Source organism: Dendrobates tinctorius, unplaced genomic scaffold, assembly GCF_039654945.1.
Source record: "Dendrobates tinctorius isolate UK_male_01 unplaced genomic scaffold, ASM3965494v1 ptg000017l, whole genome shotgun sequence".
Taxonomy (NCBI): Eukaryota; Metazoa; Chordata; class Amphibia; order Anura; family Dendrobatidae; genus Dendrobates; species Dendrobates tinctorius.
Window position 1 is genome coordinate 6,329,905 of NW_027361685.1, and position 13,377 is coordinate 6,343,281.

General features: G+C 50.4%; 1 protein-coding gene across 1 annotated transcript in view; it reads right to left on the reverse strand.

The window, feature by feature from the left end:
* LOC141082416 (uncharacterized) overlaps positions 1–11,753 on the reverse strand; it is a 197,179-nt gene extending 185,426 nt beyond the window's left edge. The window contains exon 1 of the mRNA XM_073566356.1: positions 11,693–11,753. Coding sequence (XP_073422457.1) covers positions 11,693–11,753 — 61 coding nt within the window. The remainder of the gene's footprint in view (positions 1–11,692) is intronic.
* Positions 11,754–13,377: the final 1,624 nt, after the last annotated feature.

The window sequence follows — 13,377 nt, forward strand, 5'->3', positions numbered from 1 at the left end:
ATCAGCCAGAGCCACCGGACTACTACCTGTTAAATATTAATAATCCGTTAATTTCTTATAAGACTCAGTTCTGTACATTGCTTTAGCTTACACGACATAGGCTATTTTTAAGCTTGGCTCATGGTAGAAAGACAGCTCCATATATGTAGAGACCACGTGCTTTAGGAGACGTATATAATTCATGGCTAACTGTAGAGGTCGCTCTTCTTCCCTCACCATCATGAGACACAGACGCAAGATGACATAACTCAACAGCTGGTATGTTACTTTACTACGAACAAGCCGAACTGAGAGACAGACGCCATTTGCCATGTGGGATCTCAGAGAATGAAGATGGAAAGCTTTTGCTATGAACTGATGGACAATCTCTCACCTATTTTTATTCACCTGTTTTTCTGTAATAACCTTTCTTTGATGGAAGAAACCAAATAAACCACTATATTTTTATCTGGTAACTAGTCCTGAGTATTTTACAGGATATGCATTATTTTACACTACCCCTAATATCCCACATCATCCCGTCAGCCAGAGCCACCGGACTACGGTTTTAGGAAGTTTCGCCCCCAGCAGTTCACCCCCAGCATTTCGCCCCCAGCAGTTCGCCCCCAGGTACACTTCGCCCCCGAATATTTTGCCCCCGCACATTTCGCCCCCGCACATTTCGCCCCCAGCAGTTCGCCCCCGGATGTTTCGCCCCCGGATGTTTCGCCCCCAGCAGTTCGCCCCCGGATGTTTCGCCCCCAGCAGTTCGCCCCCGGATGTTTGGCCCCCAGCAGTTCGCCCCCGGATGTTTCGCCCCCGGATGTTTCGCCCCCGGATGTTTCGCCCCCAGCAGTTCGCCCCCGGATGTTTCGCCCCAGCAGTTCACCCCCAGCAGTTCGCCCCCAGATGTTTCGCCCCCAGCTGTTCGCCCCCGGATGTTTCACCCCCAGCAGTTCGCCCCCGGATGTTTCACCCCCGGATGTTTCGCCCCCAGCAGTTCGCCCCCGGATGTTTCGCCCCCAGCAGTTCGCCCCCGGATGTTTCATCCCCAGCAGTTCGCCCCCAGATGGTTTGCCCCCAGCAGTTCGCCCCCGGATGTTTTGTCCCCAGCAGTTCGCCCACAGCAGTTCGCCCCCGTATGTTTCGCCCCCTGCTTTTTGCCCCCAGATGTTTCGGCCCCAAATTAGGCAGGGAATTTTGGCCTTGTGTTTTAGCCCTAAGACCGCTTTCACAGTAGCCACTTTCCCAAGTGCTAAGCACTGGAAAATCGCTAAGAAGATTGCCAATTTTGAATATACTACATGGTGGCCCAATTCTAATGTATCGGGTATTCTAGAAGGCACAGCCACGTGGTATGTTGCACAGGTTATGTAGTATATTGGACAGTCCACATAGTACATTGTACAGGCCATGTAGTATATAGGACAGCCGACGTAGTATTTTGGACAGCGCACGTAGTAAATTGCACAGTCCACATAGTAAATTGCACAGCGCACATAGTAAATTACACAGCGCACATAGTATATTGGCCAGCCAACGTAGTATATTGCACTGGTCACGTAGTATATTGCACTGTCCACGTAGTCTAGGAATGTGGGCACTATATTCGTGTTTAAAAAAAAATAATAAAGATATACTCACCTCAGCCACGGGCCCTGAAGTCCTCGCGCCTCTCTGCAGTGCTGGCGGTGGCTTCCGGTCTGAGCGTAGGACCTGCGATGATGTCGCGGTCACATGACCGTGACATCATCGCAGGTCCTGGACGGTGTGCATTGGAGAGAGGCGCGGAGGACAGCACGACGTTGGAGGGGGTGAGAATAACTTTTTTTTTATCATTATTATTTTTAGCATTACATCTTTTCACTATTGATGCTGCATAGGCACCATCAATAGCGAAAAGTTGGTCACACAGGGTTAATAGCAGCGTTAACGGAGTGCGGTACACCACGATCCGTTAACGCTGGCATTAACCCTGTGTGAGCGGTCAGCTGTGAGTACAGGGCAGTGAAGCAGCGGCCATTTTTATGGCAGACTGTGACCGTCGCTGATTGGTCGTGGGCGTTTTGCCACGACCAATCAGCGACTTGGATTTACATGACAGACAGACGCCGCGACCAATGAATATACGAATAAAACGTTACAGACAGAAAGACGAAAGTGACCCTTAGACAATTATATAGTAGATAAGTCAATGGCTAGAAAAGCGAGGTGTTGTTTCGGCCAGCTCTTTTTATTTTTATTACAGGAGCTATTTTTGAGCACTTAGCGTTCATCAATAGCCTGTATCTTATGGGTCATTACCGAGAGCGCTCACAAAAGCGCTCTGAAAAATGCCAGTAAAGCACGTGCTTTGGAGTTCTAGAACAGTGGCAGCATAAGGGTGCTTTCACACTTCCGCTACATATGCACTACAGGCCGCCCGTTCGCTTCTGTAATGCCGCATTCCGCTAACCTGCAGCGGAACGAAAAGAAGAAAATGCTCTTCTTTTTGTTCTGACACTGATAGCGGAATGCGGCATTACGAAAGCGAACGGGCTTCTGCAGATCGCGGAACCCAGCCGTTCACTTCTATGGGCAATGCAAGCGGAATGCCAGCATTCAGCCAGCATTGCCCTGGGGTCAGCTGGATGTCAGATCCAGAGCGGATCGACCTCTGGCGGCCACAAACACAAGTGTGAAACCACTCTAAAATTATAGTGTGCAAGAGGCCTAAAATCTAAACAATTTTGAACTTTTACCTGACCCAGCACTGACCTGCTTTGTTGCAAGTTTTGCTGCAGATGTAACAAGTAGCATGGTCACAAGTCCTGCAAGTTACATTAGACGAGCTTTTATTCCATCTGTACATCAGAATATAGCAGTGTCTGAAATCTCCACAAAGAGAGAAGTGTACTGCCACAAAAAATCAGTCAGCTTCCACAGCAATTCACTTTCTACAACTATGAATTCAGTTCTGTCCAAACGTGGAAGGAGCAAGTTGCTCCATGAGAATCACATTTACTTATTTTCCAAACGAACCGCTGATGATGTCCATTCCATCTGGGTATGTGAAAAACGGTCGACTTGCAAGGGACGTGTTTGGACCAATGAAGAATCTGGCGAAGTTGTGAAAGTAGTCAATCTTCACAATCACGCAGCACAAGCTGCAAGACCTGAAGCAATCCGACTTGTTAATGAGGCTGTGACCAGGGTAAGGACAACACAGGAGACACCACAACAGATTCTCACAGACGTCGTTTCAGGAGCCCATTCTAATGTTGCAGCACTTCTCCCAAGGAAAGCATCACTGAAGAGGACAATACGATTAGCAAGGCAACTTGGCAATATCCCAAGGTTACCTCAAACCCTTGATCAACTTGTTATCCCCCTCGAGTTCCAGGAGATCAGTATTGATGGTGTCCAGCAGCAGTTCCTTCTGCATGACTCTGGTAAGCTACTTAACCATTTAACATTGTATTAAAACAATTCCATTAGGCATAATTATTGCAAAGTTTATTTTGCACAAATGTGAAAAATGCTACACTATAAGGTGCTGATATAAAATACTATGTGATTTTTGCCTTCAAGGGAAACTTTGAGGGTAATATAATGTAGTGAGGCCTACTGATTCCAACTAGTGTTGGCCGATCACTGGAAAGATAGGATCAGATCGGGCTGATCATACCGAAAGATTGGAATTAATTCAGAATCAATCTCCAGAGCTAGATATATATATATATATATGCACACTGTACGCCCGAACAGTGTGTGTGTGTATATATATGCATATATGTGGGTGGGTGATGGTGGTCTGGCACTTTTGGAACTTTGAAATGCAATAAAGGATTTGTATAGGACTTCAGGAGCGCGGAGGTCTTTCTTCATGGATGCATGTTAAGTACGGCCGGAAGCCAACCCCTGCTCTAGCAGCACACTGAGTCCTCAGCAACAATCTCAGTTGAGCCACTCTTCTTCCAGCTTTCTTGCATATATATAATGGCCCCAAGCTGCGCTGTTAAAAAATAAACAAACCCAGTTATTCAACTCTCTCTCCGGTGTCCAGCGCTGTCTCCGGCGGTGCAGGGAATTCCGAAATCCCAATGCTATGCATTCTGGGTTGTGCATCACCACCTCTGCACATGTGCCGGGCTGTTCTGTGATGTGATGTGGTGCTTTCCCAGGACCGTCTAGTGAGCGGTCCTGGGATCACTCTCCACTGTAGTTATAGTACGGCAGGCACAGAGGCGGCGATGCGCCGCCTGGATTTCGGGATTCCCTGCACTGCTGGGCTAGGAGCCGGAGCCAGTACTGGACACTGGAGAAAGAGGTGAGTAACTGGGTTTGTTTATTTTTTAACAGCGCAGCCTGGAGCCATTTACTAAAGCTAAATATGCACACACGCTGTACACCTGTATAGTGTGTGTGTGTGTGTGTATATATATATATATATATACGCACACTGTTCGGGAGTGTATGCCTGGACAGTGTTTTCAGATTACGGAGGATTCCGATTTCTAATTCAGATCATCATCATGATCTGGCTACAAATCGGATCGTAATTTAAAATAACGATCAGCCTGAAAATCGTAATAAATTACGATCTTCAGTGATCGGACCGGCCAACACTAATTCCAAATATGCAGCGTTGTACTGGCCATACCTGTCCTGGATGCTGCCCCGGAGTTCAGCCTCGCCTGTCTGCGGCATGCACGGACTGAACTGCCATCGCCGGCTGATTCCTCGGCTCTCGTAGTTCAGTCCTGCAGATCCGTGGACAGGTCGGGCTGAACTCCGGAGCTCAGGTGAGATACGCCATGATTTGCAGATGCGTTTTGCCTGCTGCTTCCAAGCACTTTTTAAGCACTTTGCAAGCGCTTTGGCAAAATGCTTCTGCAAATAGGGGACGTGGCCAAGCTCTGCTATGGGCGTGGCCATGCCCTGCTATGGCCTAAACCGAGCGTATTTGGCGTGGTGTGCAGGCATTTTTCGGGAGGTTTCCCTCTTGCCCATTCCCATTCCTTCTGGGATCCGCCGGAAAATAGCTTTGAAGCTATTTTCCGGTGGGGCGTTTTCCGGCCCCGGCCAGAATCTGCCCGTAACCCGCACCATAGACATGAAAGGGCGGGTTTCAGGCAGGAAACACAGCACGGAATACGCCTGTAAATCCAGCTTGTCTGGATAAAGCCTGAGGCCTCGTGCCCACTGACGGAAGGGGATTGTGGAGCGGCATCTCCGCAGCGGCTGTAATTGCGGTAGCAATTGGAGATCCCACAGGAATCTATTTGTGCCTGCAATTGTGGCCACTATTGTGGTACCCTAATTCTGTATCAAAATCTTCACTTAACTCTATGGATTTAGGTGAAGGTTTTAGTGCAGGATTTCAGCCCCTTGTCTGAATGGCTGGAATTTTGTTTGTATAATGGCAGCATACATTGACATCCTGCACTGCATGTTTTTTTTTGTAAACAAAATTTTTTCATCAGCATGTGGATGGGATTTACACATTAATGCTGCATATGACCCCAGCCTAATGGACCATTCAGTTATGCCTTAGGCCAAAAGCACACTGGTGATTTTACTGGCGTTTTTTGCGTCCTGCACAATCCTCTCAATGAGACAGCATAGGCAGCGCGGACGTCACGAACGTCCGCGCTGCCCACCCGACGGCTAGCGTGCCCATCCGCCTGAATGGAATGCCCCATTCAGGCGGGCGGACCGCCCAGTCGTTCATTCAGACGTCCAGCCGCACGCCGCGTCTGGATGCGGCTGTCAACTAGACGGCCCATTCAGCATAGTGGCGATCGGCCGTGCTGAACGGCCGTCTAGTTGAAGGGTCTAAAGGTACCCTAAAAATGTGACCTATTTCAAGTTTGGAAGTAATTTTAATTTTAAACAAAAATATATAATTTTCCACTGGGACAATATATGTTGTAAAAAACTATTGGTTGGCCCCTTCACACTAGATTTTGCTTCAGTTTTTTTATTATGAAATCAGAAAATCTGGAGCAAAATGTGAGTATTTAATGTGAGATATGAACAGAGTCTTCTGATTAGGATATTTTTTTTGTGAATTTATCCCAAAACTCTGTCTGCTGCTTGTTACACTTTTTCTGTTATTTCCTCTACTAATACTTTCATTTTAAATTAGGAAATGGACACAGCCGTATGTTGATATTTGGAACAAGAGACAATCTCCATCTACTGGCAGAAAGTAAAGAGTGGTTTGCTGATGGCATGTTTTTCACTACACCAGCCTTGTTTAAGCAACTTTACACAATCCATGTAGTCCACAGCGGCCTTGTTGTTCCTGTAGTGTTCACCTTGCTGACAGACAAGAGCCGTTCTACATACCAGAGGTTGCTGCAAGAGCTGAAGAACTTGCAGCCTGGACTGCAGCCAGACAACCTGATGTTGGATTTTGAACTAGCTGCAATACAGGCATTTGAAAGTGAATTCCCCAACCTTGTGAAGACTGGTTGCTTTTTCCACCTTTCACAGTCGGTTTGGCGTAAAGTTCAAAATGAAGGACTCAAGATGCAATACCAAGGTGACCATGAATTTGCCCGTTGGATACGCATGATACCTGCCCTGGCCTTTCTACCACCACAGAATGTTGTGCAATCATTTGAAGAATTGGTGGAAGATCCTGACTTTCCACAAGAAGCAATACCTATTGCCAACTATTTTGAAGACAGCTATATCGGTCGAATGAATCGCAGAGGACGTCAAGCACCTTTGTTTCCAGTTCAATTCTGGAATGTGTATGAACGAACATTGAATGATCAACAGCGAACAAATAATGATGTCGAAGGATGGCACCGTAGCTTTCGAGAAACATGTGGTACTCTTTTCCAAAATATATACCGGTTCATTAACTGTCTGAAACATCAGCAAGAGCTCCATAGTTTTGAAACTATTCAGATAATAGCAGGAAATCCCATCGCTGCAAGAAACAAAAAGTATGCTGCAATTTCAGCAAGGGTTAAACGTATCGTGCAAGATTTCGATAATAGAAGCTTGATGGATTATCTGAGAGGCATTGCCTACAGCTTTGATTTTTAGTTCATGGTCACATATTGTTTTGAGAGCAGTGTTTTTAGCTGTAAAATAATTCAAGCATTATAACCTGTAATTTGTATTTTCTCTTTTTCTCTAACCCTTCCCCTCTATACCTTTTTATGTTTCTTGTTAAAACAGTTTTGATATATACAGTTAAAGCATAACTCTGCAAAAAACATGTTATGTTATAGTACCTTTGCCCATGATTTTCATTTCCAAAGGAGACCTTCCAGCAGCTTCACTTCTGTGTGAAAAGTCTCATCCAAGTTAAAGCTCCATGTGCTGCAGGATTTCAGTGGTTGCTAAGGAGGTTGTTTCTCCTTAGTAGCAGTACTTGTGGATGGATTCTAGAGGGCGCGGCTGCACAGGAGCATGCAGCTAACAATATATTCCCTATGATGTATAAAGGGCTGCTGGTTTACAGCCCTCTGCAAAGCCCCCCCTATGTGTTCCGTCCTGTAACGGCTTTACACAGGCAGGGGGAGCCCTCCTCTTGTCCAGGACAGAGCACATGAGCGGAGGGTGAAGGGGAGCTTTGCAGAGGGCTGTGAACAAGCAGCCCTGCATGTATCATAGGGAGCCAGGAACCGTTCTGCTCCCAAGGGGGCACGACCTCCTTAGTAACCAATGAAATCCTACTATTTTCCTGTCTGTTTGTAAAATTACTCATCTAGAAAACAAAGTTTGAGAATAAAAAAAACTAATTTGATCAGAATTGTATATCTTAGACTCATATGGTGTATTATTAGTGATAAGCAAACCTGCCAATGTTCAGTTCAGGCAGGTTTTTCCCGGATGCGAAAGATCCAGGAGCAAATTGCTAGAGGCAAAACATCCAGGGATAAACTCTGCTGGGGGTGAACTGACAGGGGGCGAAACATCCGGGGATGAAACATCCGGGAGCGAACTGCTGGGGGCGAAACATCCGGGGGCGAACTGCTGGGGGCGAACTGCTGGGGGCGAAACATCCGGGGGCAAACTGCTGGGGGCGAAACATCCGGGGGCGAACTGCTGGGGGCGAACTGCTGGGGGCGAAACATCCGGGGGCGAAACATCTGGGGGCGAACTGCTGGGGGCGAAACATGCGGGGGCGAAACATCCGGGGGCAAACTGCTGGGGGTGAAACATCCGGGGGCAAACTGTTGGGAGCGAAACATCCGGGGGCGAACTGCTGAGGGTGAAACATGCGGGGGCGAACTGCTGGGGGCGAAACATCCAGGGGCAAACTGCTGGGGGCGAAACATCCGGGGGCGAACTGCTGGGGGCGAACTGCTGGGGGCGAAACATCCGGGGGCAAACTGCTGGGGGCGAAACATCCGGGGGCGAACTGCTGGGGGCGAAACATCCGGGGGCGAACTGCTGGGGGCGAAACATCCGGGGGCGAAACATCCGGGGGCGAAACATCCGGGGGCGAACTGCTGGGGGCGAAATGTGCGGGGGCGAAATGTGCGGGGGCGAACTGCTGGGGGCGAAACATCCGGGGGCGAAACATCCGGGGGCGAAACATCCGGGGGCGAACTGCTGGGGGCGAAATGTGCGGGGCGAAATGTGCGGGGGCGAACTGCTGGGGGCGAAACATCCGGGGGCGAACTGCTGGGGGCGAACTGCTGGGGGCGAAACATCCGGGGGCGAACTGCTGAGGGCGAAACATGCGGGGGCGAACTGCTGGGGGCGAAACATCCGGGGGCGAACTGCTGGGGGCAAACTGCTGGGGGCGAAACATCCGGGGGCGAACTGCTGGGGGCGAACTGCTGGGGGCGAAACATCCGGGGGCAAACTGCTGGGGGCGAAACATCCGGGGGCAAACTGCTGGGGGCGAAACATCCAGGGGCGAACTGCTGGGAGCGAAACATCTGGGGGCGAACTGCTGGGGGCGAAACATCCGGGGGCGAAACATCCGGGGGCGAAACATCCGGGGGCGAACTGCTGGGGGCGAAATGTGCGGGGGCGAAATGTGCGGGGGCGAAATGTGCGGGGGCGAACTGCTGGGGGCGAAATGTGCGGGGGCGAAACAACCTGGGGGCGAAATGCTGAGGGCGAAATGTTCGGGGGCGAAGTGTACCTGGGGGCGAACTACTGGGGGCGAACTGCTGGGGGCGAAACTTCCAACTCCCGAGCAACAAGACCCCTGCAGCCCAGTGCTGAGACTTACGGAGAACCCCGGAGCCACAAGACCACTGCAGCCCAGTGCTGAGACTGATGGAGACCCCTGAAGCCACAAGTCCACTGCACTCCAGTGCTGAGACTGATGGAGACCCCCGGAGCCACAAGACCACTGCAGCCCAGTGCTGAGACTTACGGAGAACCCTGAAGCCACAAGTCCACTGCACTCCAGTGCTGAGACTGATGGAGACCCCCGGAGCCACAAGACCACTGCAGCCCAGTGCTGAGACTAGCAGAGACCACCCGGAGCCACAAGACCCCTGCAGCCTAGTGCTGTGACTGGCAGAGACCCCCAGAGCCACAAGACCACTGCAGCCCAGTGCTGAGGCTGACGGAGACCCCCGGAGCCACCAGTCACCTGCAGCCCAGTGCTGAGACTTACGGAGAACCCTGGAGCCACAAGACCTCTGCAGCCCAGTGCTGAGACTGATGGAGACCCCCGGAGTCACCAGACACCTGCAGCCTAGTGCTGAGACTTACGGAGAACCCTGGAGCCACAGGACCACTGCAGCCCAGTGCTGAGACTAGCAGAGACCTCCCGGAGCCACAAGACCCCTGCAGCCCAGTGCTGAGACTGGCAGAGACCCCCAGAGCCACAAGACCACTGCAGCCCAGTGCTGAGACAGGCAGAGACCTCCCGGAGCCACAAGACCCCTGCAGCTTAGTGCTGAGACTGGCAGAGAAGCCCGGAGCCACAAGAACACTGCAGGCCAGCGCTGAGACTGGCAGAGAAGCCTGGAGTCACAAGACCACTGCAGCCCAATGCTGAGACTGAGAGAGACCCACGGTGCCACAAGACCCCTGCAGCCTAGTGCTAAGACTCGCAGAGACTCCCGGAGCCAAAAGACCCCTGCAGCCTAGTGCTGAGACTCGCAGAGACTCCCGGAGCCACAAGACCACTGCAGCCCAGCGCTGAGACTGGCAGAGAAGCCCGGAGCCACAAGACCACTGCATGCAGCCCAATACTGAGACTGACGGAGACCCCCGGTGCCACAAGACCCCTGCAGCCTAGTGCTAAGACTCGCAGAGACCCCCGGAGCCACAAGACCACTGCAGCCCAGTGCTAAGACTGGCAGAGACCCCTGAAACCACAAGACCACTGGAGCCCATTGCTGAGACTAGCAGAGACCCCCAGAGCCAAGACCCCTGCAGCCCAGTGCTGAGACTGATGGAGACTCCCGGAGCCACAAGACCACTGCAGCCCAGTGCTGAGACTGGCGGAGACCCCCAGCACCACAAGACCTCTGCAGTCCAGTGCTGAGACTGTTGGAGACCCCCGGAGCCACAAGACCCCTGCAGCCTAGTGCTGAGACTTGCAGAGAACCCCGGAGCCACAAGACCACTGAAGCCAAGTGCTGAAACTGACGAAGACCCCCGGAGACCCAAGAACATTGCAGCCCAGTGCTAAGACTGACAGAGACCCACGGAGCCACAAGAACACTGCAGCCCAGTGCTGAGACTAGCAGAGATCTCCCGGAGCCACAAGACCCCTGCAGCCTAGTGCTGAGACTGGCAGAGACCCCCAGAGTCACAAGACCACTGCAGCCCAGTGCTAAGACTGGCAGAGACCCCTGAAACCACAAGACCACTGGAGCCCATTGCTGAGACTAGCAGAGACCCCCAGAGCCAAGACCCCTGCAGCCCAGTGCTGAGACTGATGGAGACTCCCGGAGCCACAAGACCTCTGCAGTCCAGTGCTGAGACTGTTGGAGACCCCCGGAGCCACAAGACCCCTGCAGCCTAGTGCTGAGACTCGCAGAGAACCCCGGAGCCACAAGACCACTGAAGCAAAGTGCTGAAACTGGCGGAGACCCCCGGAGACCCAAGAACATTGCAGCCCAGTGCTAAGACTGACAGAGACCCACGGAGCCACAAGAACACTGCAGCCCAGTGCTGAGACTAGCAGAGATCTCCCGGAGCCACAACACCCCTGCAGCCTAGTGCTGAGACTGGCAGAGACCCCCAGAGTCACAAGACTACTGAAGCCCAGTGCTAAGTCTGTCAGAGACCCCCCAGAGCCACAAGATCACTGTAGCCCAGTGCTAAGACTGGCAGAGACCCCCAGAGCCACAAGACCACTGGAGCCCAGTGCTGAGACTGACAGAGACCCCCAGTGCAACAAGACCCCTACAGCTCAGAGCTGAGACTGGCAGAGAAGCCCGGAGCTACACGACCACTGCAGCCCAGTGCTAAGACTGACAGAGACCCCCAAAGCCACAAGATCTTTGCAGCCCAGCGCTAAGATTGACAGAGACCCCTGGAGCCATAAGATCTTTGCAGCCCAGTGCTAAGATTGATGGAGACCCTTGGAGCCACAAGACTATTGCTGACTGACTAAATACTTTTTTGCCCCACTGTATATATTATATATAAACTCACATGCACCACAGATATACACAATCATACTATATTATATGTATATGCACACACATACTATATACACATATACAGGCACACACTATATATTGCACATGTACACACACAGATACACATATACATGTATACTTACCAGATTCTGTGGTTTCACTTGTGCAGATCCATTCCCAGGACAGTGCTTTACGAGCAGCCATGATGAGGACTCAGGAGGAGATGACAAAGACACACAGGGCTGCAGGCATCTTCCTGGCCCTGCTCTGATCTCTGCTGTGCTGTAATCGTCCCATCCCCCCTCACTCTCAACTTCTAACCTGACTGTCGGGAAAAAGAGAGAGGGGGGCTGGAGGGGGGTTTGGGAGAGACGCTCCGGGACTACAGAGGATGCACAGCGTTATTGACTGCTGTAAATCCTCTACTATAGAGCAAAATTGGGATTTATATCATTGTAACCGGTTGTTGTATTGTTTACTGTTTTTTCTTTTTTTATTGTTTTTCTCACAGTGTTTGTACAGTGGGGAAAAAAAGTATTTAGTCAGTCAGCAATAGTGCAAGTTCCACCACTTAAAAAGATGAGAGGCGTCTGTAATTTACATCATAGGTAGACCTCAACTATGGGAGACAAAATGAGAAAAAAAAATCCAGAAAATCACATTGTCTGTTTTTTTTTCATTTTATTTGCATATTATGGTGGAAAATAAGTATTTGGTCAGAAACAAGCAATCAAGATTTCTGGCTCTCACAGACCTGTAACTTCTTCTTTAAGAGTCTCCTCTTTCCTCCACTCATTACCTGTAGTAATGGCACCTGTTTAAACTTGTTATCAGTATAAAAAGACACCTGTGCACACCCTCAAACAGTCTGACTCCAAACTCCACTATGGTGAAGACCAAAGAGCTGTCAAAGGACACCAGAAACAAAATTGTAGCCCTGCACCAGGCTGGGAAGACTGAATCTGCAATAGCCAACCAGCTTGGAGTGAAGAAATCAACTGTGGGAGCAATAACTAGAAAATGGAAGACATACAAGACCACTGATAATCTCCCTCGATCTGGTGCTCCACGCAAAATCCCACCCCGTGGGGTCAGAATGATCACAAGAACGGTGAGCAAAAATCCCAGAACCACGCGGGGGGACCTAGTGAATGAACTGCAGAGAGCTGGGACCAATGTAACAAGGCCTACCATAAGTAACACACTACGCCACCATGGACTCAGATCCTGCAGTGCCAGACGTGTCCCACTGCTTAAGCCTGTACATGTCCGGGCCCGTCTGAAGTTTGCTAGAGAGCATTTGGATGATCCAGAGGAGTTTTGGGAGAATGTCCTATGGTCTGATGAAACCAAACTGGAACTGTTTGGTAGAAACACAACTTGTCGTGTTTGGAGGAAAAAGAATACTGAGTTGCATCCATCAAACACCATACCTACTGTAAAGCATGGTGGTGGAAACATCATGCTTTGGGGCTGTTTATCTGCAAAGGGGCCAGGACGACTGATCCGGGTACATGAAAGAATGAATGGGGCCATGTATCGTGAGATTTTGAGTGCAAACCTCCTTCCATCAGCAAGGGCATTGAAGATGAAACGTGGCTGGGTCTTTCAACATGACAATGATCCAAAGCACACCGCCAGGGCAACGAAGTAGTGGCTTCGTAAGAAGCATTTCAAGGTCCTGGAGTGGCCTAGCCAGTCTCCAGATCTCAACCCTATAGAAAACCTTTGGAGGGAGTTGAAAGTCCGTGTTGCCAAGCGAAAAGCCAAAAACATCACTGCTCTAGAGGAGATCTGCATGGAGGAATGGGCCAACATACCAACAACA